Source organism: Opisthocomus hoazin, chromosome 11, assembly GCF_030867145.1.
Source record: "Opisthocomus hoazin isolate bOpiHoa1 chromosome 11, bOpiHoa1.hap1, whole genome shotgun sequence".
In the NCBI taxonomy this organism is placed as follows: domain Eukaryota; kingdom Metazoa; phylum Chordata; class Aves; order Opisthocomiformes; family Opisthocomidae; genus Opisthocomus; species Opisthocomus hoazin.
Genome location: NC_134424.1, coordinates 22,145,486 through 22,172,144, shown reverse-complemented (window position 1 = coordinate 22,172,144; position 26,659 = coordinate 22,145,486). Strand labels below are relative to the sequence as shown.

At 47.7% G+C, this 26,659-nt stretch overlaps 1 protein-coding gene across 11 annotated transcripts in view; it reads right to left on the bottom strand.

The window, feature by feature from the left end:
• Positions 1 to 25,043, bottom strand: part of WNK2 (WNK lysine deficient protein kinase 2) — a 121,236-nt gene extending 96,193 nt beyond the window's left edge. For all 11 annotated transcript variants that reach the window (XM_075433000.1, XM_075433003.1, XM_075432993.1 and 8 more), the window contains exons 1-2: positions 24,858 to 25,043; positions 23,966 to 24,643 (exon numbers count right to left, since the gene is read on the bottom strand). In XM_075433000.1, coding sequence (XP_075289115.1) covers positions 23,966 to 24,598 — 633 coding nt within the window. In that variant the 5' untranslated portion in view covers positions 24,599 to 24,643; positions 24,858 to 25,043. The remainder of the gene's footprint in view (positions 1 to 23,965; positions 24,644 to 24,857) is intronic.
• Between the last annotated feature and the right edge of the window lie 1,616 nt (positions 25,044 to 26,659).

The following is a 26,659-nucleotide window of genomic DNA, read 5'->3' as shown; positions in this document are numbered from 1 at the left end:
CCCTGTACAGCAGCGCCTCTGTAAGACTCACTCAGCTCTGCCCTTGCCCGGCTGGCGCCAGGCAGCCTCGCCATCACGCCTCGACACGGAGCAACCACGGAGCAACCACGGAGCAACCGGACAGCTGGTCAAACAGCTACAGACACAGCAAAGTGAGGCTTAGTCCAAGGATGGCAAATTGTCACTAAGAATAATTTTAAAAGTCTCCCGGGGAAATCAAAGCAAGGGGCAAGGCATGTGTTTTGCATAAAATGCTTTTGGTCAGAATTTCTGAAGGGATGCAGTCTCTGCGCTGTGAAATGGGACTAAGAGGACATTCCAGAGTCTCTCCATGCGCACTCCTGGGTCTCAATTTTAACGTTTTCATTCCTTTAAATGAAGTATTCAAAAAATCGCTTTATGCTTGAATTATTTTATATTTCATTTCTTTACACATTTTCTATAGAGATTTCAGCAAAATTTGGGTTAATGCATGTACAGCAGAGAGGATAAACAGATTTAAATTGAGGAGTCTAATTCAACTAATCAGTAGAGCGATCAGAAATGTTCTGTCATCAAGCCTTGCCCAATAATTTGCCCAGTTCCTCCCAACATATCCTGTATGTATAACTGCACAGCAAGTGCAGGTAGGATGCCATGACAAACAGCACAAATAAGGCAGGCAAATACCTCAGGAGCTTACATAAGAGGGCAGGGCTGTCTTTAAAACTCATTGGGACATTACAAATCCAAGGCCACGCACTCACTCGCACCTGACCGTACGCAGGTTCAAAGCACACACCGCAGTTTCAGCCCACACCACTGCAGCCCGAAACGGCAGCTCGCGCTGATGTGTGCGCTAGGGCGAGAGGTACAAAAAACTCTGAAAACACACTAAAAAATAATAAAAATCACTGTACAACATGGCAGCTGTCTTAGTGTGCACACACAGCTCTCTCAAAGGGCTTCGCAGTCCTGAACACTGCGAGGGGTTTCTGAGCCCTCATACCAGTTTCCAAAGGAAAGCTTTATTATAAACACCGTGCAGTGCATTAGCATTCTTTTCTCAGCCACGCAAGGACCACAAAGTGTTTTACAGATGCTAATTTTGCCAGGTCACAATTTTGCAGGATGAGACGGATCCGGAGAAAAATCACCGCTGGCCTGAGCTCATCTGGGCTGCCCTTTTCCACAGGATTTCCAGGCACTACCCCCACGCCGCAAGCCTGGCCACTGGATTTATTGTGCACGGGCAGCCTGGCTAACACCCACCTGCCTGAGAGCAGGGCTGGGCACGGATGGGCCGCTCGCCTTGGACCCCTGGACATCATGCAGTCAAGCCCTCTGTTTTCTAGATGGCAATTTATGGACCCAAAGGGGAGATGTCCAAGGAAACTTGGGCACTTGACAGCTGCCATCGTCTCACAGGAAAGCACACAGGAGCTCTGATTTTCTCCTTTTGGTGATAACCATCCCTCCAGGCTCTCAGTCCTATAAATCATTACCCTGTTAGCAGGCCAGGCAGCACCAGATTGGACATGCGACGCTGATCTGACTTGTTTAACACCATCTGCCTTCATGTGCGAAAGAACAGCTCAAGTCGCAGAGATGCCGCGCTACTCCCCAGCAGAGCACTAGCAGAAACAACTCATGCCACCATCAAATAATGCTGCTCATGTCCCGTTAACAGCAGCACAAGGACCCATTTTCGGTTAAGACAACACTGTCAAGGTCCATTGGTTTAATGTGACCCTGAAACACGAGCATATGGAACACCATCCCCCAGGGATGGGGGTGTTCTCCCAAACAGATGCTCTGGCCACGGGAAACAGTCAGGAGGGAAGCGGGTGCGATTGATGAGCTGGCTCAGACACAAACCTCTGCCGCTACAGGAACACCATTTCCATTCAATCCTTGCACTGGATCAGGGCTGTAGAAGAAAAGGAATCATAACTTTGATAGAAAGACAGGAAGGGAAAAGGGCAAATGCACACGCGTTTTGGGTCCTTACAGAAACAATAGCGTGTTAAAATAAAGCCTAATAAAAACAGCAATGATCTTTCCAATAAAATGTTTTTCTCTCATGAAACAACCCCTTCAACATAAAGATACTGCAGTAACCAATTTAGAGCTTATTTACCACTATAACAAGTCAGATTAGTTTCTCTTCTGTTACTACCATCTCACTTCACCAGCCTTAAGTTAATAATCAATGATTTCTTCTAGTCTGTTTACTTGGTTGTTTTACTAAACACACACTCAACGAGTACCAGACGACCTACTCAAAAGATGAGGCTTTGTGGAACACCAAGCATTAACCTCAGTGTTTTAGCCTCAGCCAAAAATCACACATTAATGCTTTGCCGCTTCTGGGATTTAAGCCTTGCGTTTTTCCTCTACTACAACCAAAACCCACCATGTATGTTCTGACATACACCAGCTTTAAGTTTTCCGATTACACGGAGCAGAATCTAGCAAGACACCGATACACCATCGTCAGGAAAATCATGCCCTCACAAACAGCGACCTTGGCCAATGCTCACCGATGCGGCATTTCTAGGAAGCATCACGGAAAGGCTCCTTCATTCTGCAGGCTTGCTGTATGACCTTTCAAATTAAGTCACAGAAACACTGACTGAAAACCTTTTTCCAACACTGTCACTTAAAAAGAAAAAGAATCAACAAGCTGGTTATTTAAAACAAAATCAGCAAGACAACAGGAAACATCAGCATCTGCAGGGAACGCTAGCACCACTTCCACAGCCATAAAAATGGAGCTCGGTACAGTAAGCATGACAAAATCAGTTCACGTATGACCTCATCACTTCGGGCTGGAAGGTAAGCCCCGGGGGAAAGGCGAGACATGACGAGCCAGGGCCGCGCAATGCTGCTGCCCGCTCGCCTCGCAGGCTCCGCTGCTCCAAGGCTGCGGTGTCCCAGCTGCTGAGCACCGCGAGCATCTCTGCATGCCGAGAAAGGCGGACAGCTTACTTTCACAGAACAACAATTTACTTAAGAACAGCTCATCTGTTCTGTGCTGGACAAGCAACCATCAGGTTACACCAGTTTACCTCTGCTCTCCAGTTCAAGGCTCGGCTGGCATCAGACACTTGGGCTGGTTTTCCGACTCAGAGCCTCCAGCCATCGTCAGTAACACCAACAAAAATCAAATCTACAAACAAAAATGTAAATGCATGACCTGAGAGGCATCACGGCTCATGAGCAGAAGGAGAACCTTTCTTCCCTGTTTTTTAACTAGGAAGCACTAGCTGGGTAACACAGCTTTGTTTTTACAGGTACGTTCAAAACCCAGTGATTCATGCAGTTGCAAACGTGACCTAACTTCAGCACGCAGCAGACCTCTCAAAAAACCAAACCCAAACAGCAACTCAGAAGCAGTACGAGCACTTAAAAGAGATTTCCAAATTAAAGTGTTTTTTGGTTTTGTTTTTTAACGTTCCTCTCTGAAGTTTCTACTTTGCACTAGTACATCACAGCTATTGGAGAAAACCTAGAAATCTTGACAAGGCTCCTGACTTTTGGAAAAAAAGACCAGCAATAGCTCAAGCTCTCAGCAGGAAGAATTTCTTCTTGGGGAAGCCTCCTCCCTAAGAACTTCCAAGGTCAACTGCAAAACATGCCAGATAAAATTGTTCATAAATTCAACAATCTTCATCTTCAAACAATTAGAATTCTTGCCATGCCGCTCCTGAAGCAAAGCTGTGCTACAACCTTATTCTCCTCTTCGTTTAGGGCCAGCTGAGATACACTGCTTCCCGAGCCAACTCCAGCCTTCAGCCTTCATGGGTCTCTTCTGTCTCATGAGCCTTCCCTCCCTTTGCCTTTCCACAGAGTTATTACACGCCCTCTTGGTTTGCCAGGCTGACCGAGCTGAAGTCCAGCCCCTATCCACAAGGAAGGTTCTCCATTCGCTTCAGCTCGCTGGTGGCCCCGCATGAGGTCCTCTTCCTCCTTGAAGACAATGGCCACAGCTGTAAGGACAGTCCTTGCACCCAGACAAGCCACTGCTGCTGAGATGCTTCATCCCTCTGCACGCAAAACGAGGACAGTTTTTGTTGGCTGGGCTATTATCTGCAGTTGCACCATAACCCTGATGCTATCTGAAACCAGATCACACTCTTCATGAAATAAATGCCAATATCATTTGCCAACATCTCAATTTAAAGATGACTTATGACTGTTGAGTTTAGGTTGGCTCCTTACCAAACTAAACCAAACTTACATAAGCCATGTGCTGACTGAAATAACAGTGCTCATAGGACTCACCACATCATTATAAATGCAAACCTTGCAACCCTGAACATGTCACCGGTGCCACAGCACAGAATAAAAGAATTGCAGCAAGCGGGCCTGGAAGTCACCAGGAAATACCACCAGCCTACTCCCTCACTCCCAGACAGGAGCAACGATGGCTAAATTATTCCTGACTGACCTGTACACCAGCTCCAGTGAGCCTCTCAAACATCTGTCAATGCTCAACTGCTCTTAGTTGGAAAGTTCTCCCTTTTGTCCAGCCTACATCTCTCTAGTTTCATTTTATGTCTATTAATTATTTGCCTGGACATGGTGGGCATGAAAAATCATTTATTCACCTTCTCCTTTAAGTAGGCTTTTGGGCTCTTTCAGGTACTATTCTTCAAATACCTTCAAATTTCTTTACCCCAGTCACCTCCTCCCTGGAGGAGACAAACCATCTCTCACTACCAGCCACGTGCTCGAGCTGTCTGCTTGCTGCTGTAACCCCATGCTGGATTCTGACCGATTAGTCCACATCTTTCCTGAAGTGAGATGCACGAAGCGGTTCATGCCAGACAGCATGCTATTAGTTATCCAAGGGATTTGTCCAACATTTTGTATGTTAGGATTGAGAGATTGGGGAACATCAGTTGAAAGCAGAGTTCATGGTCCACAGCCCCCCCCACTGATACATATCCCCCCTTTTGGGAAGAGGGGAGACTCAGTAGGTGTTTCACAGATTCTTAATCAATGTTAAATCTGAAAAACAGGCAGCATTTCAATGGTTAGCAGCCAGCTGAGGGTAATATAACTGTCCAGACTTTGAGCTATTGGTGTACTTGACCTGTGGGATCTGGAACACAGCACTGCTCTAATCCATTTTCCAGAAAACTTTTTGGATATCTTGGTGCACTTGCTCTGCCTTAGAAGAACAGGACCCCAATTAGAGGAAAAATCCAGAAAAGCCTGCAGTACTTGGGATCTTAATCTTTAAACAGAACAGTTTTTCTGGAGGGTTTGAAGAAGCTCATACACCCCCATCAGATGAGGGCCAACGCCTCAGAGGGGACCATGCTGCTCGCTCTCCCCGGGGCACCCTCCTGCCCCAGCAATCGTGTCCACGGCCATGCTGTCCAGGGCTGCTCCGTGCACGAGACACCTGCCTGTGTCCCACACCCCGGCAGAGGAGATGCTGCTCAGAAAGCGCCTGAGGAGCAGCACCGATCTGGGTCACACCATGAAGGCAGAGAAGAGGGCTCAGGGCTCCTCCACAACGCTCTGCCGATGTAACGCTCAGGCAAGGAGAAAGAGGAACTCAGGCACGACCTGACCCAGAGGTGAGCAATCCTCCGAGCCCCAGCTCACGTTGAAGAGCCAAGGCAGCCTCAGCTCAGGTGAGCCCTGGGAGAGGAGGGCATCCCCTGCTCAGACTGCACTGCCCGCAGCTGCCAGCCCCTGGGCTTCTCCCTCCCCATGGCTGCCTACTCCCATTGATCCCAACCCCTCGCTCCTCCCCTGCCTTCGGGCCCTGCTGAGCCCCTGATCCACCCCTGTCGTGAGCATCCCTTCATAGAGTTCACCCTCCCTTGGAGAACACTGAGTGCGTTCTCAATCTTCTGCTTCACAGACATTACATTATTCCCTCCTCACCTGCTGGAAAAACCAAAATCAAAACCCAGACGGGTGCAACGTGATCTCCAGCAGCAGCCAGCTCCCCCCTGGCAGCAGCCGGGCACACATCGGGTTCAAGGTGACTGTCTAGCCCATAAGGCCAGCCCACCGCGGGCGAGCCAGCCGGGCAGAGAGCCCTCATCGCACCCCACCATCGCACTGCTCGCTCAGCTGGCCTCCTCCACTGACTCTCCTCAACTGCATTGCCCCTCCACTCTGCCCGGAGGGTCCTGAGCACGACACAGACATCTGGGGACCAAACACACAAGCAGAGTCTGGAACACTCGCATGGCTTTGTGTGCTGGGGTTAATGTCGAGCGCACCTCTCCTAACCGGCCACCTTTCAGTTGTCCCACAATTTGCCGGCAGACAACAGCACTTGTGCTTCACTTCCACCTTGTATAACTGTGCCTCATCTCTACCCTGCATAACTGTGCCTCTTGTGAGGGCAAACCTCTCCAATATCAACTTTAACCACATTTTCCCATGTACGTTCACGGCAAGCTTGCGATGGAGGAACATTAGGAACTCACTCTCGTGAACCTTCATCCTGCCTTCACGCCACATGCGGCTGCGCGTTCAAAGTCTGCCCACCCAGCGAAAAGCCTCTGCAGGAGCTACTTGATTTTCCCCCCCCATATTTTGAACTTCATACAGAGGATGTTTTGTAAACTGTAGAGCATTATACAGCACAGCAAAGTATTACAGTGTGCCTTGCTTTCTTTATAAGAAAAAGTTGATTTGAGACATGATAGTTTATTTAAATTATTACGTGAAGGAAAGGATTTTCTCCCCCAATTACATGTGCAGGCTCTTGAGAAAGAAATTCAGGAATGTTTCAACTTAAAGATGTGAAAAACAGATGCAGAGAATACGTGTGATCTCAAAAATAGGTGTGTGCTCCAGTCCAGAACAAAAACCATCTCTTGAGTAACTCAGAGCTTAACTAGCTTGAAATAGGACTTGGAAGAAATTATAGTAATAGGTTTTCACAGAATTCAAGTAATACACTGTAAATATTTTCTGTGACATTAGTAACTGGAATCCCTTTACAACAGGGATACCCATTTAGAAGAATAACTATCTGGAAACAAACTGAGGAAGCACAGCTAGTTATCCCAGGTAAGCCAGGACAGCCTCTCACTATTTACTAGAAATTTAAAGAAAGTTTTAAAAAGCCCCATTTAAAGGAAGCCACCACAGGCCCATACATATTAGTTTAGAGGGTGTTCAGTTAGACTGAGATGAGGATGCAACTAATAATTTTCTTATTATAGCTTTTATACGTTGGCTGCTGTTCCAAGGAAAGATAGATTAAATACAGCTTCTGTTTGGTTGGACTTCAAATTAAAAGCTCTGATGACCCTTCATTCCCCATAGAGTGTTTTGGTGGTTGTTTTCATTTTTTAAAAAAAAGTCTATTAACTACATTAGGTCCTTGAGAACATTAGCCTGAATAAAAGTGGTTTCAAATTTAAGAGACAAAAATAGGATAGGAAATAAATACGTCAGCGGTTTGGGCTACAAATTCAACTCAAGCCTCCCAGATTTCCACCCTATGGACTCCCACGGGGAGCCTTCGGTCCTGCTGCGACAGACCCAACGCCCAGCTCCAGCATGGGCATCAGTGCACAGCAGCTTTTGGCACCGCAGGGACAAAAAGAAACAAACACTAAGCCCATGCACTCCAATATTAAAGACATTTCACATGGAGGTAAGGTTTTGTAATTTAAACACACAACACCCAACTTTTCCAAAAACCTGGCAGGCTCAGTCATCAATAGGATCCGATATTTCCAGCTCTCAGCTAGGGAAGCTGCCATGGGAGACGACCAGCCCTACTCTGCGGCTGCGGGCAGGAACCACGAAATCCAGGCGCAGGAGACAAAACGCCCGTACCTATCACCTTTAAAAGAAAAAACAACAACCCAGTCTAAGGTAGTTTCTTAATTGTGTTTAAATCCACACAGACTTTTCTAGAGCTGGAGAAATTGAAGTGAAAGTCTGGGAGTCTTCTCCCTGGAAACCAAGACACTGGCTCAAGCGATTTTTCTCATCACGCCCCTTTCTCCCAAGACATTTCCATGGGAAAACCCCATTCATTCCCACTCTAACACACATGTAAAACATTGGTTATCAACAGGCCCCAGTGCCCGAGCACGTTCTGGGTTGCCAGCTCCCGAGACAGCCAGCGTCTGCGGTGCGGGAAGGCAACACGGCGCCAGATCAGCCCTTCTCGCTCCGACCCCAACTACGACACCAAACCCAGAAGTGTTTCTCCTTACCCCCTTCCACCCTTTCAGTTAACCAGATGACAGAAAGAATCCACAGCGTTTCTCCACTGCAGTGCAAAGCAGCAGAGCAGTGGGCAGCCTCCCTGGGAGTTAACAACTATCAGCACGTTCTGCTGAGCCTTTTATTTCAACAAAAGTTAGTTTTCATCATGCTCTAGACGAGAAAGTTTTCAAAAAGCACTCATTTTATATTAGCACTCTTGAAACAAATATAATTTGATAATTTCATCTACTGCAAACATCATTCTATTTCTAAAAGATGTATTTTTAGCCTACAAGACTACTATTTTTAGTGTACAAGACAAAATGTACAAGCTGCAGCTCCAAGCAGTATCCAGCAAAGGACTTCTTGCCAGAGGAGGCTGAGTTAGTCTTGCCAGCAGATTCAGCCAAAGAACTCCATGGTTTGAACATCATAAATAAAAGTAATAACAGTAAAACATCAAAATCTAGATACAGATTATTAACCCAAACTAAAACATCAGAGCATTTTTAAGACTGAAGAAAAACTTCTTATGAGTCAGTGATTTACTTAAAATATTTTAAGCTTTGTTTTCAGGAGTTTTCAAAAATCAGAAATTCTAAGAACAAAATATTGACTGCAATGAAACAAGTTTTACCATCGCCTTCCTCAGAGCTGCAATTTCATTTTGAAGATCAAATTTCTCAGCTTTCTAGCATCGTAGAGTATGAGAGCACACGAGCAGCTCTCAGTATTCAAGAGAAAGCTGATACATCAGGTGCAGTATAAAGAAACAGTTACAATATTTGTAAAAGCAAGGGTTAGGTAGAACTCTACCTAACGAGCTCACAGTCCACCCAAACCACTCCCAGTACTTTTTCCAAGACAGCATTTGAGAATTTACAAACTAAAGATGATTTTTTTTAATCACTCGGGCACGCTTTGCGTATCAGAAGCACGTGATCTATTCTGCACCACTACCAGAGCACCACATACTGCAACTAATTTTAAAAACCCGCATACTTTAAAGGGACTTTTAACAAAGAATACTACTCATTGCACTGATCTTCTTTAACCATTGCTAAATTTAGGAGGACCTTGACAATATTAGATTCTTATATTTATCTCACCTGCACAAACACTTTATCCTTATTACGACTACTATTGCACATATGTGTTTGTGGGTTTTTTTGAAGTAACTCTCCCATCCACCTTCTGGATATGCACTAAGCAAAGACCAAGCAAACCAACCATAAACACTGGCCCTGAACATGAAAACAGCCAGCAACCCAACAGGCAAGCCCAAAGCAAGGCAAACCAAACCCCACGGCAGCCATTCCTTACGGAACTCCCCACTGCGCTGGCAGCACCGCTACCAGATCCGCCACATCGGCTGCTGAACACGCTCACCGCTACGGATCGAACCCAGGCTGCAGGTACCACGTCCCTCAAAGGGGTTTCTTAAAGAACGGGCGAATTACTGGATTCTTCCCTGAAAAGTAAGGGAAGCATTTGAGCCTATATTTTTCCCCTCCACTTCTAGGGTTAAGAGGTCAATCAACAGAACCACTGACTCTCTAGCTATGCTGTAAAAATATTCATATTTACAAATATGCTGATTTTGCATTGTGTTTTCCTTTGTGCAGGTTACAGCTCTGGTCCAGGCTTACATACTACTGCTGCACACTGTATATAGTTATACAGTCACTTTTGATATCTCTCATCAATTAACAAAACTCTTTGTTCGCTTTAACCTTGCAAAAGAAATCACACTGCAGACCTGTCATCATCACACTACTATCAGTGCATGAAATTATTTTAAAACCAGGTCAATTTGCACAGTAGTTTTGGATAGACCTAAGAATCAAAGCTGCTGCTCTGGGAATGTTATTACATTTCAAAATATATAGCGTGCTTAGAACACAGACTGAATGTAATGCTTATTGAAACAAGTGCACAAACCCTGGCTCAGGGATTTTAAAATTTTGGTACACACGTCATGATCACCTTAGAAATAGTCTGCAGCTGCTTTGGGGTATTTTTTTGAGCTCATTAAAACAGGTGAACAGGCTTTCATGACCAGTTATTCATCTGACTGTCTTGGATATCTAACAGTAATTAACAGTTCAGCACATTTAAGATCTTCTAGTTAAACCAGTCCTTTCATTTTCCCATTCACACAATTAAACTCTGCTTTGTCACCGATTATAGTTCATTCTGACCTTTCAATATGTATCCTCTGAGAAAAATACATGCAAAACCGTACTAAGTCGACAGAAAAACTGAATACCCATTGTTCAGGATTGATGCAACGATAATAAACAAGGAGTGGTTTTCACTTAATTCATCCAGGCTGGGAAACTGCTTTGAACCAGCCCTGGATCTCTCCGCTGCATCCTCACACAGGTTGCAGTCACCACCCATTGCTACGCAAGCGTGTTCTTCACAGCACTATATAAGCACTATAAATAACGCAGCGCGTGCTCCGCTTTGCCAGGCTGTCAGCGGGACCCCGCGCTCCCCCAGCGCACCCCCAGTCCAGCACCCCTCCACCATCATCCCCCCGAGACGGGGGACACACACACAACCACCCTTCCTCCATCATCTCCCCTGGGGCAGGATGGATGGACACACACACACACAACCACCCTCCTCCATCATCTCCCCTGGGGTGGGGGGACACAACACACAACCACCCTCCTCCATCATCTCCCCTGGGGCAGGATGGATGGACACACACACACGACCACCCTCCTCCATCATCTCCCCTGGGGTGGGGGGACACAACACACAACCACCCTCCTCCATCATCTCCCCTGGGGCAGGATGGATGGACACACACACACGACCACCCTCCTCCATCATCTCCCCCGGGGTGGGGGGGACAACACACGACCACCCTCCTCCATCATCTCCCCCGGGGGGGAGGACCGCTCTGGAGGCAGAGAGCAGCATCTCTGCAGGACCCACACCATCAGCACGGGCTGCAGCTCTCATCCCCAATCGCTGGGAGGTCGGCATCTTTCACAGACTTAATAAACTTACGAAGAGCAAGACATGACTAAGGAAACTCATCCCTTCTTATTTCTAGTGGTTGTTAAAAAAAAATCCAAAGGTTGTCTTTGAGCCTTTGTTTCTGCAGGAAATGACTGCACAGATGCTGTGTGTGTGCACATCTGCCCTGCTGTCCTCACCACATTTAGCGAGTACATCAGGGCAGTGACTCACGGAAACAAAGCAACTTCCAATTTTAATAAAATTGATATAAAAGGGAAAGAAATTCTCTTGTTGCCCCCGCTGAATGGAAAAAAAAGCAGAAAAAGCATAACCCTAGTAGCAGTAAAATCCAGAGAAAAGCACATTCAGAAATAACCGAACTGGGAGAAGCAGCTTCACAGGGAGTTCACATCTTATTAGGTATCGAGGACTCCAGCCACAAGATGATTCTATTCATCACCCTGCTGACAGAAATCCATTTTGAAATACACGCTATATATATCTTAAGGTACAAAGGTCACAGTTCATTAGAAATTACAGAGCTCGCTTTCTGCACACAAAGATTAGCTTTGTGGAAATGTTTTAATGGCTTTTCTCCTTTCTCTAACAGAATTCATAAATTACAATTTCAGCTGTAAAAATCAGAGGTAATGCAACTAGGATAGGGGATACTTCAGCACGCGTAAAATACACAATATATAAATCTTATCAAAGCTTTTTTTCAAAAAGCATTTACAGCATCTGTACTGTTAAATTATTAATTCCAATATCAGAATTAGGGTAGGTAAGCATCAACACAGCAGTCAGAAAGGCTACAAGTATCAGTCACTGCTGAGAATCAGAAACAGTTCTTGCACAAGGGTCATAAAATGCCCATTCATCTCATCTCACATGTCACCTCATTTTCCTTCATTTCTCTGCAAATTCTGATCTCCATCTCAGGTCTGCCAGCATTTTCAAGAAGATCAGAAGCTAGCACAGCTGGCACTGACCGGCAATCTCATCACCACACAAAGCAGCTGCCCAAGAGAACACCACGGAGAACTGGAAGACTGCTAGGTGAAACAGTATCTTAGGAGATTAATCAAAGATGATAATCAAAGACTTCTGGGGTGGTAGTGGAGGACAGGGAAGAGGAGGAATGAGAAGGAAGACAACATTATACTGTTTTTTCAAAGCCTACCAGAAAGTTTGCATGAAGTAGCATCCATTTTTAATAAGGCCTCCTTAAAAGCACACAAAGGAATACAGGAACAGGTCAATGAACCCTGTAATCCTCCCCTAATCTGTACCACCACCAGATCAGCAGTCACACCCCTCGCACTGGGAATTTGGGATTCAGCAGCGACACCGATCCATTTCCAGGCCCTATTTTCCGCTATGTCCTCTCTGGACAAGCCAGCTTCCCCAGCCACAGGCCCTCCAGTTTCAGCCATTCTCCATCACCACCTTCATGCTGAGATTCCCTCCCAGCACAGGCCACGCTCCCCAGCGATGCCTGTTGTAACTTCAGTTGCTTGTCAGCAACATCACAGGAAAAAAGGAAGAAAAACACAGCTAGGTGTCAGCGTGTCAAAAGTCAATAAACAGCCCCAGTCCCGTTTATTTGCGATTTTGAATACACACAGATCCCAGCACCTCGAGCATCACAGCACCTCGAGCATCACATTTCAAACACAAGAGTTTGCAGCCCAAAACCAAAGCTATTTGGAGAAAAAGCTTTCTTTGAAGCCCCCACAAAAGTAAGCACTAGCCTGTTTTCTCCCTCCCTCAAACCACTTGAGGTAACTCTAAAAAACAGCATACACGTACTTTAATAAATCCAGCTTTGTATTTAACACCTCGATGTTACTTTGAGGGAGAATTGCCTTTTCTAGTAGCTTGGTAGCTTCAGTGGTTAAAAACCTGTACCGCTGGCTTGATCTAAGTAAACAGATACACATCTCTGAGCATGCACGTTTAACGGTTTCTCACAGTATGGGATGTCAGAATTACTCCTGGAAGCAGCGACCACAGCTGCTTTCTTCATCCCCTACAACAAGCCTCCCCTACAACCAGCCCCAGTGCGGACGCAGTGTTCTAGGTAGGGGTACGGGCTTTGGCAGAGCACTCAAGAGCAGGGGCTGGAGAAGGAACAGGCCTTCAAGCAGTCAAGCCATAAAGAAAAAATCCCACAAAATATCTACTGTTTATTCCAGAGAGTTAAAAAGAGGTTTCACCACATTTCCCTCTTCCAACCACAGACATTTGCTAAAAGTTTCTTTCTTCTGTACTTCAAAAAGGAAGCTTAATCTTCTTCCACATGCAAGGATTCAGACTGTTGTCTACAGCCTAGAGGAAACCGCAGGGCCCCTTTGCAGAAGTATCTTGTACCACATGGGAATCTATCCAGTTGGCTTCATTTAACATGAGACTATAAAAATAAGGCCTCGAATTGACCGAGGTCCAAACACACTCATGGCTCCCACCCCCAGTCCCCCAGCTGCCAGCACGCTGAAGGCACCATGCCCTTTTTAAGATGAGGTGAAGCCAAGGTCTCTTGCATATGTCCCACACAGCCTCCGTCTTAACTTAGGCCAGTGTCCACCTTGTATATAAACACAGCTGGGACTCAGAAACAAACTGTTCAGCCATTCCTCAAATAGCTGAAGCCAGGAGACATTTGCAGAGCACAGCTACCACACAGAAGAGCCAGGTGATGCACCTACTTCCCTCCTAGGTGACACCTGGAAGAGGTGTGGCCCATCTCCCCTCCCGTAACAGCAATAGTTAGAGGAAAGGACTTCATGAACAAGTGAGATTCATCCCAAATTCCCATCCCCACCTGCAGCAGTCATTGGAGCCTTTACCAAAGCCTCCAAACTACTATGCTTGCAACCAAGAAAAGGTTAGGAGCACACCTCCTGCGACCTTGTGCCTCCAGGACAGAAGATTCTTCCATTGTCAGATACACAGTGAACCCCAAGAAGAAACACCAGAGATTTGCTGGGGAGGTGTCCTATCCAGATGCCCCAGTTTTCCACCCACTGCTGGTGCAGGTCTGGAGCCAGCCTCAGCAGACAGTCCTCAGGGTCTGAAAGGAAGACTCTGAAGTAAGTTTTCTGTTTAAAGACCAAGCAATTGCTGCTACTTGACACCGATGGGGCTCAAACTCTCAACAGCCTCAGAACATCTATAGCTCAAACTGGCTTCAGGTAACTTCAGCCCAGTTCAAGAGTCTGCCATGCATCCAAGGACCAGCAGATTATCAGCAGAAGCTTTCGTCTCTTTTAGAGGGAAGTTACAGAAATTCCAAATGCACTACAAGAGCTGCAAATTATCAGGGCCCTCAATACAAACCGCTCCCAAATATCACACGACGTTCTCATCCCCATCAGCTCCCAGAGACCACAGGCTTTGGGCAGGCTGAACTGCCACAAGGACTTTTTAAACTCATTAGGGTCAAGGAAAGTGTTACACAAGTTATTACAGCTTGTGTAAGGAAAAAAGTTACCAGCGTGGAGGGCAGCGGGGTCTGATGCCACCTCCCCAGAAGCACGTGCAAAAACCACCACCCATGGGAGAACACAACATGAAGAGGCAGGATCACAGCAGGGCTGCAACGCAACCACTCACTCATCCATCCATTTCACCCCACATCCTGCAGCTCAATACAAGTGTAATACAAGGCTGTGTATTTTCTCTGCTTCTGCTATTAATTTTATGTATGCACAGACAACAGTGAGTACATGCAAAACCACCCATGTTAGTCACGATTGCGCTGTTCACCAAAGGACAAGATATTCCCATCCTCTCCTAGTAATCAAAGGTGATGTAAGTCCTACTGCAATTGAGAATAGCAAGTCCATTTCATTAGTGCAACACTTGCTTTATTATCCACAACAATGCTCAAAACAAACACTGATGGAAAGAGAAAACAAAACAAGTTCAAATGCACATAGACACAGCAATTTTCCTTAGTTAATCAGCGAAGCCTAGAACAAAGCAAACCTATTTGGAATCAGTTTTACAGCTGACAGTATCTGGATCTTGTTTCACCAGAGCGCCACGCACGCTGCAGCAACGAGATACAGCCCGTGGAAGTTCGGTGATTTTCCCCCCACTGTTAAAGTAGAACAGACAACATTGATTCTGCTCAGCCAGCCACCACAGCTGTCTCAGCTCCAGCACACGCAATGGGTCACCCAAAATGTTGCTCTAACTGAAAAAATCCAGACAGCATCAGGAAAAGCAATGTTAGAAAGCTGCTCATTGTAAAAAAATACACAATGAACACCATAATTTCAATCCTTCAAGCACACGCCAGCAAGGGAAAGGACCATCCATGTCAGAAGCAGATGTAGTCAATGCCTGGTTTATAATTTGTAGAAAAATCGGTTCTTGATATATGAAGTAACCAACTCAATTCTTTTTCATAAAACCTTATAGAATATAAACAGTTATTTATTATTTAGCTAAAGAAAAAGCGTTTCCCCATCTGTTCAGTCTTATGGGGTTTTATGCAGTGTTAAGTGCTGGAAGCACACCGAGACTGGCGTTCGGACAAGCCCTGCGAAGACAGCAACACACAGAACGCATTGCTCTGCTTGGTACGTTGAATCACAGTTCATTAAGGCCCGCACTTTGCTAAATAGTTAACAAAAAAGGTAAGGTAGCTCCCCCAAAGTATAAACGTAGTCAAAAAAAAAGATCAGCCATCATCCCTACAGATTTCCACCCAGATGAAGCACAAAGCCTTTTGAGCAGTGTTCACGAGAGCTGGGCTACAGCAGGACTCCGAGCATCCACAGAAGACAGACTGGCAGCTTTAGTAACCAACTACAGCACAGCTTTCCCTGTATGAAGGGATGAAGATGAGATTGAATTCACAGAAAATAGCCAAACAAGAACCCCACAAATATTATTTGAGCCTGCACTCTCCTATCTGTTTTCCTCAGAGTTCATGAATAAGTGTTTTGTACCCCTCTGGAGCAGACAACTGAAGAACAGATGGTATTGGGTCTTAAGTTACTCCTCCCTTGATAGTTTAAGCAACATGTATATTCCCATAATACGGTATTTCACTTTACCCATTACTCCCCCTGCATATTTAATCACCATATAATACAGCCATTACACTGTATTAACACAATACAGATAAATAATTTTCCAGTAAATCACTCAAACTCTGACTGCATACACTGATACCCGGTACAGATTAAAACGCGTGCACACTTCTGCAGAAGAGTCTGCAAGAAGAGGGAAGAAATCCCATCAGCTCCAGAAACTTGTTCATTTGGAATAACCCTGTAGCCACAATGGGGCTCAGACAGGCTATAGCACGTTGAGCAGGGATAATTTTTTTTAAAAAACATTGTTGGGATGATGATGAACTGAACATCCAGGTATGTAAGACCATTCAAGCCTGAAATGGAGCATCTTCCAAAAATAAAATTGAAGATGAATACAATTACATGAGTTCACTTTTTTCTTTCAGGGACTGAGCAGGAGGGACATCACCCCACACCGTTTAACTGTACATATTTGGAGTAAACCAAGTCACCACTAACAAACAAACAGTTTGCTCTAGGAAGTTTCTGGTATGCATTTATTGCCAGCTGATACAGAACTCAGACGGAGTTCATCCATGCCCACGGACAACTGGCTGGCAACGACAATGCTTCCCAAGGCCGAGAGGTGTTCACCAAGACCCTGTGTCCACTACACAGGCAACCGCAGGAGCCATGGGACTTGTGACCCTCTCCTTGCACCAAATTCAGTGTCTTAGGTGGGAATGATCATCTGCAAGGAGAAAGTCAGAACAGCAGCTCAGAAGCTATGCAGCATCCAAGCTAATTCGTAATGGACAAGATCCCCAGTCAGCAAGCTGCTTGTATAAACCTCATGACAAAAGGAGGTATGGACTCGATTTCTCTGGAGGACAGGTAGACTTTGTTCAGGGATACAGGAAGCTGCTTGTGGTTTGAAGATTAGCCCATTCCAGAGCAAAGGGCGACTAATACCTAAAACAGGCTCTATTTTGTGGCTTTTGGGAAAACTGGATTTAGAAAGCTCTACGAGTTCTCTTTGGGAAGAGGAGAGGGATATGGAGAAAAGGTGCACATCTTGCTTTTCACATACCAAACAGCTCACACTTACCAACTGATCAAAGGCTTTCTCGCTTGCTCCGCAGAAGTGAAATGGAGGCAAAGAGGAGCTAAGATTCCCCTCTCTAAAGATAAAGAAAAATCATCACACCACGCACAGCAGAAATTTCACAGAATCACAGAATCCCAGCATGGCAGGGGTTGGCAGGGACCTCTGTGGGTCACCCAGTCAAAACCCCTGCCGAAGCAGGGTCACCCAGAGCAGGCTGCATAGACTTCGTCCAGGTGGGTCTTGAATATCTCCGGAGAAGGAGACTTCATAACCTCCCTGGGCAGCCTGTAAATTTGAAAGTATCTACCATCTTGCGGTTTTACCAGCTGGTCCAGATGCCACTGCAGAAGAGGCTGCATCCATTCATTGCTTAAGATGTTGCAGAGAAGTAATTGTAAAACTCACTCCTGGCAGAAAGGTGCGTTTCTCATCTCAGAGCAGACAGCAGGGCAGTGGGAGAGTAGCAAGTTGGTTCTGCCATTTCAGAGCTACATAGGAATGGCAAGATAGTTGATGAAGGTTGTTTCTAGCTGACTTATCTCCACAGATAAAAACTCCATAGCCTTCTCCTTCCTTGCCAAGCTAAGTTTCAGGTACACCAAAAATCAACATTGGGACAGCACCCATCTTTTCTAACAGGCCAGTATCACTTCAAGTAAACAATGCGTTTCCAAATGTAACTTCACTTTCATGTGTACAAACTTAGCTAAGAGGAAAACCAGTTCCGCTTCTGCCTGACCATTTCAGATATTCTCTGAGCATTACTTGCACAAACATCTCCTATTTCACAGCAGTGAAGATGTCTCTTCCAATAGGAGTGCCAAGTGTCATGTGAGATGTATGACACATGTTTGGCTGCCCTTTTCTTATGCCTACGGGCTGTCCGGGTATCATGCATCAGCACTTACCTTATATTTACATTTTCTGGACAGTTAGACCTACTATGGAACCTGCTCAACATGCTGGTGAGTATCCTGCTGCCAGCAGCCAACAGCTTTGCCACGGTAAGTCTAAAAGCCAAACCTCCCCTGATCTGACAGTCATAGCAAGCTCTTCTCAGCACCCAAACCCAAAGCCACCAGTCCAGCTGGGCTCCCGAACCACAGGAGATCCACCACCACCCCCTCCCCACAACCCCTTCACACCCAATCCCTGCTGCAGGGCATCACCCTCCACCCACCCACCTCAGAATCACTCTTGCCATCCATGCAGCAAATCCAGTCTCTCAGAGCACACAAAAATCCTGGTAACTCCAGTAACCAGCAGCTGCGTTGCTATTACACTGCCCTTTTAGCACACCATCACCAGTGCTGCTGGGCTTTCTTCAGACCTCTGTTACACCCTGACCGCAAGACAAGGCAGCACTCAGGCCATAAACGTGTGTTCCACAAGCAAGCTGGACTGCACATCAAGTGCAAACATTACTAAGATGACAGCTTGCAACATCAACTTCCCCCCCATCAACTGTGGACAAGAGATGACCAGAAGGACCACAAATGTCCTTTACACCAAGTTCTGGTTTTATTTGAAGTCATTTCCTCTTACTGCCACTGGACCCCACACATGCAGCATGAGGAGTTCAACCAGGACTAAAAGAGCATATAACCAAGCTTTAGACAAAATGCACATAAAAGCAAAAGAAAGGAGTCTTACTCGATTCAAAGGCAGACTCTGAAGCCTGACCCAGCTCCACTTCATTTACTGAATTTGAGAAGCAGTCTATTAATAGTTCACTATCATATCCCTGTCCTGCTCCTCTGTCAGGGCAATAGCTATACTAACCAACACCAGAGATACAGGCACATGTTTTCATATCAACACTGTAAACAATTGTTTAAACTTAACCAGAAGTCACCATCTCAAAAACTAACCTAAAAAATCCAAGATCAGTCTCAGAGATAATTTAACAGGAGCACACAGCAATACTAGATTCAAGCTTTCAGATACAGTTTCCCTCCTTTCTTCTCCCAAACAGATTTTGCAAGTTATTCTGTTCATTTACACCACAAAGTTTACCCAGCCAATAACTGCACAGCACAGATAGTAACCAGCTACTCTTTCAACACCAGACAAATGCTGTCAGCCAAGAAGGACGCTTACAAAAGCCGAACTACCACACCAGCGAACATCCTGAAGATACCACCCGTTTCAGAAAGAAATCCCCTGGATTCTTGACACAGGGGCATAGCACAGCCTTCTTCCACACAATTTAACTTCACATAACTTCATTTTGCCAGAAGTGACTTGCCAGCTAGAGCAAAGTGAACTCGCTTCCACATGGTCCATTTTACCACCTCCCACCTTTAACCACACAAATGTATCTGCTTACACAAAAACATCTGAGCCATGGGCCTTCAGTACAGCTTTGAACAACCATCACAGATCCTCTAAGTGGACACAGGATGGAAAACAATACTTAAAAATTTAAGAAAACATTTACATAGGCATCAGCCTTCTCATACATAACACAGTTCACAATAAACGGCATGCTTATCTTCCCTTCATCCACTCGCCAAACTAGGAATTTTGCTTTAAGGAAAGATTATCAGCCTTAGAAACAAAGATTAGCACATTTACATAGGTCTAGCATTAATGATTTTATTCACCTTGCATTAAAACAAAGTCTAATCTCATCTTGTACTTCCAGAATATTCATGCTGTATTAAAATCAGTCAGCCATTAACCAATCTGGATGAGCTTCTCATTTAAGGAATAAAAACAGAGAACAAGAAAATACATTATCTGTTCCCATATTAATACTGCATATGAATCAATAGAAAGAAATGTTCAGAAATGCATCCACATTTAGAACTTAATTTTCAGTTAAGGTCTGTGCCCTCCAACAAATCTGGAACTCCCGAATACCTGAGTGACTTAAGACATAGAAGGTACCTTCACTTTTTTCTTTGATTCTGGCAATGCCATAAAAAAAGGAAAAAGTGCTATGAAGCTATGAAGTAAAACACTTATCTTGCAAAGATAATCAAGTTTTTTCCCTACAGAACTATACAACCAGAAGCTTGGCAGAAAAGCTGCAGGTGCCAGGGACAAACAGCTGCCCCCTTAGAGCAGCATGTCTGCCTGTGGAGATGCAGGGTGGAGAACAAGTCTCAGACCACCAGTGGGACAAGATGGGTTTCCCACAGCATTCACCAACTGGCATTCCTCACCTCCCTGCCACGGGCACAGCTACAGCAGGGCGAGACAGTCCAACCTCCCCACATTTCCAAAGAAAACTAAAATACAATCAAACAGAAGCTCAGTATTCAGAGTCCAAGCAAGAACCATGAAGTCCAATGAGGTCTGAGACACCACCAGGTTTGACTCTCCTGCAGCTTCCCTGCGTGTTCCCAAAGGGAAATGGGATGGGGATTTTGAAACCATTCATCTAACTAAAAAGATTATCTGGCTTGCCAGCAGTAGGTTGGTAAAAACCTGTATTCGTCTACTCATGACTTAACATTTTTACTTAGGAGTGCAACACTGAAACACCGTTCTGCTGAAGCCTCAGCCACACAGTGATTGCATGCCACCAATCAAAATTAATTATAGCTGTTCAAAACCCTAGAATGCAAACCTCCCAGATCGTGATGGCACGCTAATCCTCCTCCAGTACTTCAGTTTCAGGAAGGAACAATAAACTCATTTTCTAACTAGAATTTGACTACAGCTTTCATGTCTTCTCTGCCAGGTCTAAAACCCAGATCTAGTTTGGTTAGCATTTGGATCCTACCCTCATCCAAGCCATGATTTCGGTTCTGAACCCTAAAGCCATCTTTTCAGTGAAATAAAACCACTGAACAAGGGCTGGCAAGGTCTTTGTACAGACGGACAAAACAGAGACAAAGACACACAGGCAACAGTACGACTGGGCTGAAAAAACATGCTGAGCAAGGAGAGAGGATTAACGCCTGCGTGGAACCTCACTGCTGTCAGTTTTTAACTCTCAGGCTCTAAAAGGAGCAAGCACAAGCGCATCTCCAGGAGAGAGGCAAACTACAACCCGCGGCAGTTTTTCTGCAGGAAGGCTCCAGGATGGGTTTGGATGGTGCACGACTGCAGAGGAAGTCATTCTGTCTCCAACAGCATGGCGACAATGGCCTCCACTCTGTCTTCTGCTAGCTATATCTGAACTCCAAATATCTACAAACGGGGGCATATCTAACTGGCACACCTTACATAAAAAATTTCAAATCCCGTGAATAGAGTGATTGCTTGACAGCTCCCTCTGAATGTTTTCCCAGCAAAACTCCCCAGCTGAATTAAGAGAGTGCTCTACAAGTCAAAAGCCCAAGACAACACACAGCTATTCACGCCGTCTCCTGACTGCTTCCTTCATGCACACTCATCCCAAACCCCCCGGCGATAGAAGGCTTTTGTCATTCAGCTAGACCTCCTCAATCCAGACCCAGGACTGGCCTTCAACCCCCATGTACCACCTCTGTTACCCAGCCTCCAGCATCTGCTCCACACCCACAGGGCGAGCAGACAGCGGTGCGCAGGGAGAGCCCGCAGCCCTCACCCACTCCTGGGCATCCTCGCCAATCTCACTAAAGCAGCTGAATAATAAACAGTTGTCTAAGGTCAGGGGCCCAAAACAAGTTCTGTATTTAATTCAAAACACCTACCAGCAAGGTCAGAGTTAAGCTGAAGCACATATAATGCAAATGAGGGGGAATTAGGGAATTATTACAGATGATTTCTTCACATGCAGTCAGTTCAAAAATTTCCAAATGAGCATGGCTAGGCATAAGAAACCCAATCACCAGGTAAGCTTCACACTGCAATTTTCCCTTCCCAGCCTCTTTCTTTGGTATAAATGACCCAAACACTGGAATCTTGACATGCTGTGTTCTCTGATACATTTGGCAGCCTTTTGTAGTTAAAGCTACTCTGTTGCAGAAAGTACATTGAAAATGTATCTACTCCAATTCCCCCGCTAGAGCCTACTGAGAAAACCTGGCAACAATACGCACTCCTGACGCGTGCGATCGCTCTGCGTGGCAGAGCTGGCCTGCGCTGGTCAGACCGACAGCTGACAACGCCGGCCTCTCCCACGGACAAGCCTTCCCCCCAGCAGCATCCCCGTTATCACCTTCATTCATCACAGGCTACCGAAGCCTCACACGCTCAGGATTCAGCTTGGAGCTGAAGCCAGACAAAGCCCAAGCTCGCCTTTGCATCCCCTCAGCACTCCCACAGCCTCTCCTTTTTAGCCTGGAGCCCTCCAGGACCCCCCCAGGCTGGCGGGGGGGAAAGAGTGGTGAAACCCCTTGGCCACCAGCACATGGGGTCTGCGGACATGCCTTGCCCTGCTGCTGTGGCTCTATTTTGCATTTCTATCCAATAAAAGCCACAGGAACACACGACTATGAAGACTGAGAGGCGTTCCCCATATTCTTAACGAAGTCGTGCTGCAGTGAATGATGATTATATTGTGTAATGAACTCATTAGGGAATAAAGACACGGCTGCACATCCATCCTCACCTATCCCGAGGAGTAATTTAAACAGATTGGGCCAACATTAAAAAGTAAACAGCCAGGAGCTCAGGCTTATTATATCACCTTATTTACACGCTATTCTCAAATACTGTCACAGGCCATAAAGCTCAGTCAGCCAGCAGGAGTTTAAGGACTCCAAATTATAACTAAGAGTTAAATTTTCTAGTTCACACCAAAATTACAGAGTAACTCAGACCAAGTAATAGCTCAAGGGAAAAAAAAATTCTATCTTGGGTTTTTCTCATAGACAGGTCTCCTTCAAATGGATGCTAGCAGAAATGAGGTAAGTAACAGGCACTAAAAGCTTCATGAAGAAAAAAATTATGCATATACTACTGCCATTTTCACACAACTGAGAAGATAAAAATCGCTAAGAAAAGGGTAACAGCTATGTCCCAAACCAGCACAAGACAGTACCTAAATCTTCACTCCTTTTAGGTACTACTGGATGACTTCACACTAAAGACCTAGAACCCAAACCAGATCTTTTATTTGAAGTCTTCCTTTCAAGAGTTATGGGGACAGACTGGTCCTTAACCCAATGGAAGCACTGGCGCACGAGGCCTAGGGAAGGAGAGCACTCGGGTGCTTCTGAAGGTTTGATTCACAAGAAGCTGGCGACAGTCGCAGCTTCAGAGCAGGGGAGAGGGCCGTTACAGGGGCAGCAGATCCTCAATCTTTACAACAGCTCAAACATTTCTGTGCGTAGCGAAAGGAAAGTTCACTCCTGCAAACACACTTCAAGTTCATTTACGCTCAGTGCCTTTTTAACATTGACCTGCTGCTCCACTCCTGCTACGCCAAGCCGCTGCGGGCAGGGGGGACGAGGGGAGCTCTTTTTAGCCCTCCTGGGCACCCTCTGCACCTCCGGAGAGCACGGCTGGTGACCTCTCTCTGCGCTACGCCAGGTCCTGTGGTCAGAGCCTTGGCGTGGGCAGCCGGATCCCAGGGCCGAGGGGGTTAAGGTAGGGAGGAGTGTAGATAAGGTGGTGGGTTCGGAGCCAATGAGCGGGTTGCGCTATAGTTAGACACTGGATACTAAGTGATGGTGACTATAAAGGCTGCTCAGCGCTGAGCTTCTGTAGATGACACCGGCACCTTGCCCTCAGCTCCCAGGCTTACAAAGCAGAAATAAAACCCCATAGGAGGATCAGCTCGGCTTACCTGAAGCTCGCACCACGCAACTTCCACCCACGTCTCCGTGTCCAGACCCTTATAGACCGTTTTGAAGGATCCCCTCCCGAGTTCAATATCAAACTTTAGGAACCTGCCGTCCAGCGAGGTGGCAACTGCCTTCATGTCAGCCTCCTCTTCCTCGGGCTCCTCTTTCTTGGCCTTGCTCTGATCTCGGGCAGCGTCCGAGGCCTCTCTCCTCTCCGCATCTCTGCCGCCTTCCTTCGGCCCCTCGGCCCCGACGAGGCTGTCGGGGGCCGGCGGAGCCCCGGGCCCCGCGGAGGGCTCAGCCCCCAGCCCCGCCGCCTCCGCGGCCCCCTGCCCGGCCTTGGCCCTCTCGGCGATGATCCTCCGGGTTTTGGGGAGCAGGATGATCTTCCGCTGATGCTCCGACTCGGGGAGGTCGAAGGCGGGCTCCTCCTGGTCCGAGTCCACCACGCTCCTCCGCAGGAACCGCTGATGGACCAGCTTGGGGTCCCTGGAGGAGGGGGCGCGGAGCGGGGCGGGGGGCGCTCCCCCGCCACCCACCGGGCCGTCCATCTTCCCGGCGGCCGGGGGAGCGCCGGGCTCGGGGGCCGCTGGCAACCCGCCGCCTCCCCGCCGAGGCGCCGCTCCGGCGTCCATCCGGGCCGAGTCACCGCTCCCCGCGCCGAGCCGCCCCACCGCCACCTGCGAGGGGCAAGGCACAGCCTGACGGACCGCCCTGCGGACCCGCACCCCCCCGCACCCCCCGCAGCGCCGGTGCGCCCAGCCCGGCTCCCCGCGCCCAGCCGCAGCCGCCCTACCCGCCCCCCCCTCACAGCGCGGCGGCGCGCCCGGGCTCAGGTGCGCGGCGGGGGCGCGCAAGGCCGCGCACAAAGGCGCGGCGGGGCCGGTTACTTACGCGCGGAGCGGGGGGCCGCTGTCCGCAGCGCCATGGGCGGGGGGTGCGGGGGGTGTGAGGAGGAGGAGGGGCGGGTGCCGCCGGGCGTGTGCGCGCAGCGAGGGAGCCGGCCGCCCGGCGCCGGGGCTCGATCGCTCTCTCCGCTCGCTCTCCCCCGCCCCTGCGCGCTGCAGCACGCCCCTCGCCCGCAGCGCCGGCCGCCCCGCCCGGCCCCGCCGCAGCCTCCGCCGCTGATGGCCGCCCGCCGCCGCCGCCGCTTTTGTCAATGGGAACCGCTCCCCGCCAGCGCCCCATTTAAGGCACCGGCGCTCAGCGGCCGCCAATGAGGACGCGGAGGGCGGCCCGGCCCGGCCCCCCCCCCCCCCCTCCGCGGACACAATGGGAGGGTCCGCGCGCGCGCCGGGGGGCTGAGGGAGCGGACACCCGGCCCCCCCCTCCGCGGAGACAATGGGAGGGTCCGCGCGCTCGCCGGGGGCTGAGGGAGCGGACACCCGGCCCCCCCCCCGGGACCGCACACCGCTGGGGAGCGTAGTGCTGCGGGCCCCACCGCACCCCCGGCCCGCAGCCCTCCCGGGTGCTCCCGGGCGTCGTTGGAAGCCAGACGGCTCCTCAGAAACCAACCGCTCCTTTTCCAGGAGCCCTCAGGCGCCGAACGTGGAGCGGGAGCAGCTCCCGCCACGCCTTCGACCGCGCTCGGGGTCTGGTCGCGCTGGCTGCCACACGCACCTGGGGTTTATCTTTGTTTGGGTTTTATTTTTGGTTTTGCTTCATTTTGAGCGGTTTGTGGATCCTTCCATGAGCATCGGCCTCGTGGCTGGCTCGGCGCTGGGCCTGGCAGCTGCTCTGGGCCTCCAGGCTGGGCCTGCTCTGGGGTGAGGCCGGGGACGGACGCCGGGCGCTCGCCTTGCGGAGGGCTGTGCCCGTCGGCAGCGGCGACCCTTCCGCTCGGTCAGTTGGCGAGAGGACCCTGGTCCCCGCCGCCGTCGAGCTTGCTTTCGTGAGGGTTGGGTTCGGGCAAACACACCGCGTGTTTTGGTGATTAAAATTCGACTAAATTGAAAGAAAAAAAGAAAGAGGTGGTTTACGCAGTAATTACTCGCCAAGATTTCTGAAGGAAAGGAAGCTGACTGCAGGCAGCCATAATTAGTTTTTCTTTTAATTAATTCATTTCTAGTTAAGGATGGTTAAAAAAAAAACTTTTAAAATGAGAAAACAGGTGGTTATTTTAAAGAGAATCTCTGGTGTTTTCATTTTAAAAAACACGGCGGATGACTAGTAATTCAGGGTCATGGATACGTTCGATCTTTCAGTGGTTTGTTTTTTGAAGCGTTCGGGTATATACGGTATTTCTGGGACTTGCAATTGTGGCATGAAACAGAGGTGTGTGCGGCATATAGAAATACAGAATTACCTAGTGTTAGTTCTGTATGCCGGGCTCTTCTCACCGCACAGGTGGAGGCTTAATAAACAGAAAGCATTATGAAGTTACCAAGAGAAAAGCAGGGAGCTCTGACACCTTCTCCTAGTTATTATATAAACTTGACCTAGAACTCTCTTCCCAGCTAGAGAAATTCCCGCCACCACGCAGAAAACAGGACAAGATTCAGGCTAATGAGACAACTAAAAGTAGGAGGTGACATTTCACTCAGCAGGTGGATGGAAGAAAATGGGGAATATTCTGGAGCTGACCAAATACTGAACCCCAAAACTTGAAACAAAGAAAAATATGGAGGGGGTGGGGGAAAGAGTTTGATTCCCCCATTCACTGCCAGGCCTTCCTGGAGGAAGCCGAGTGCCTGCAC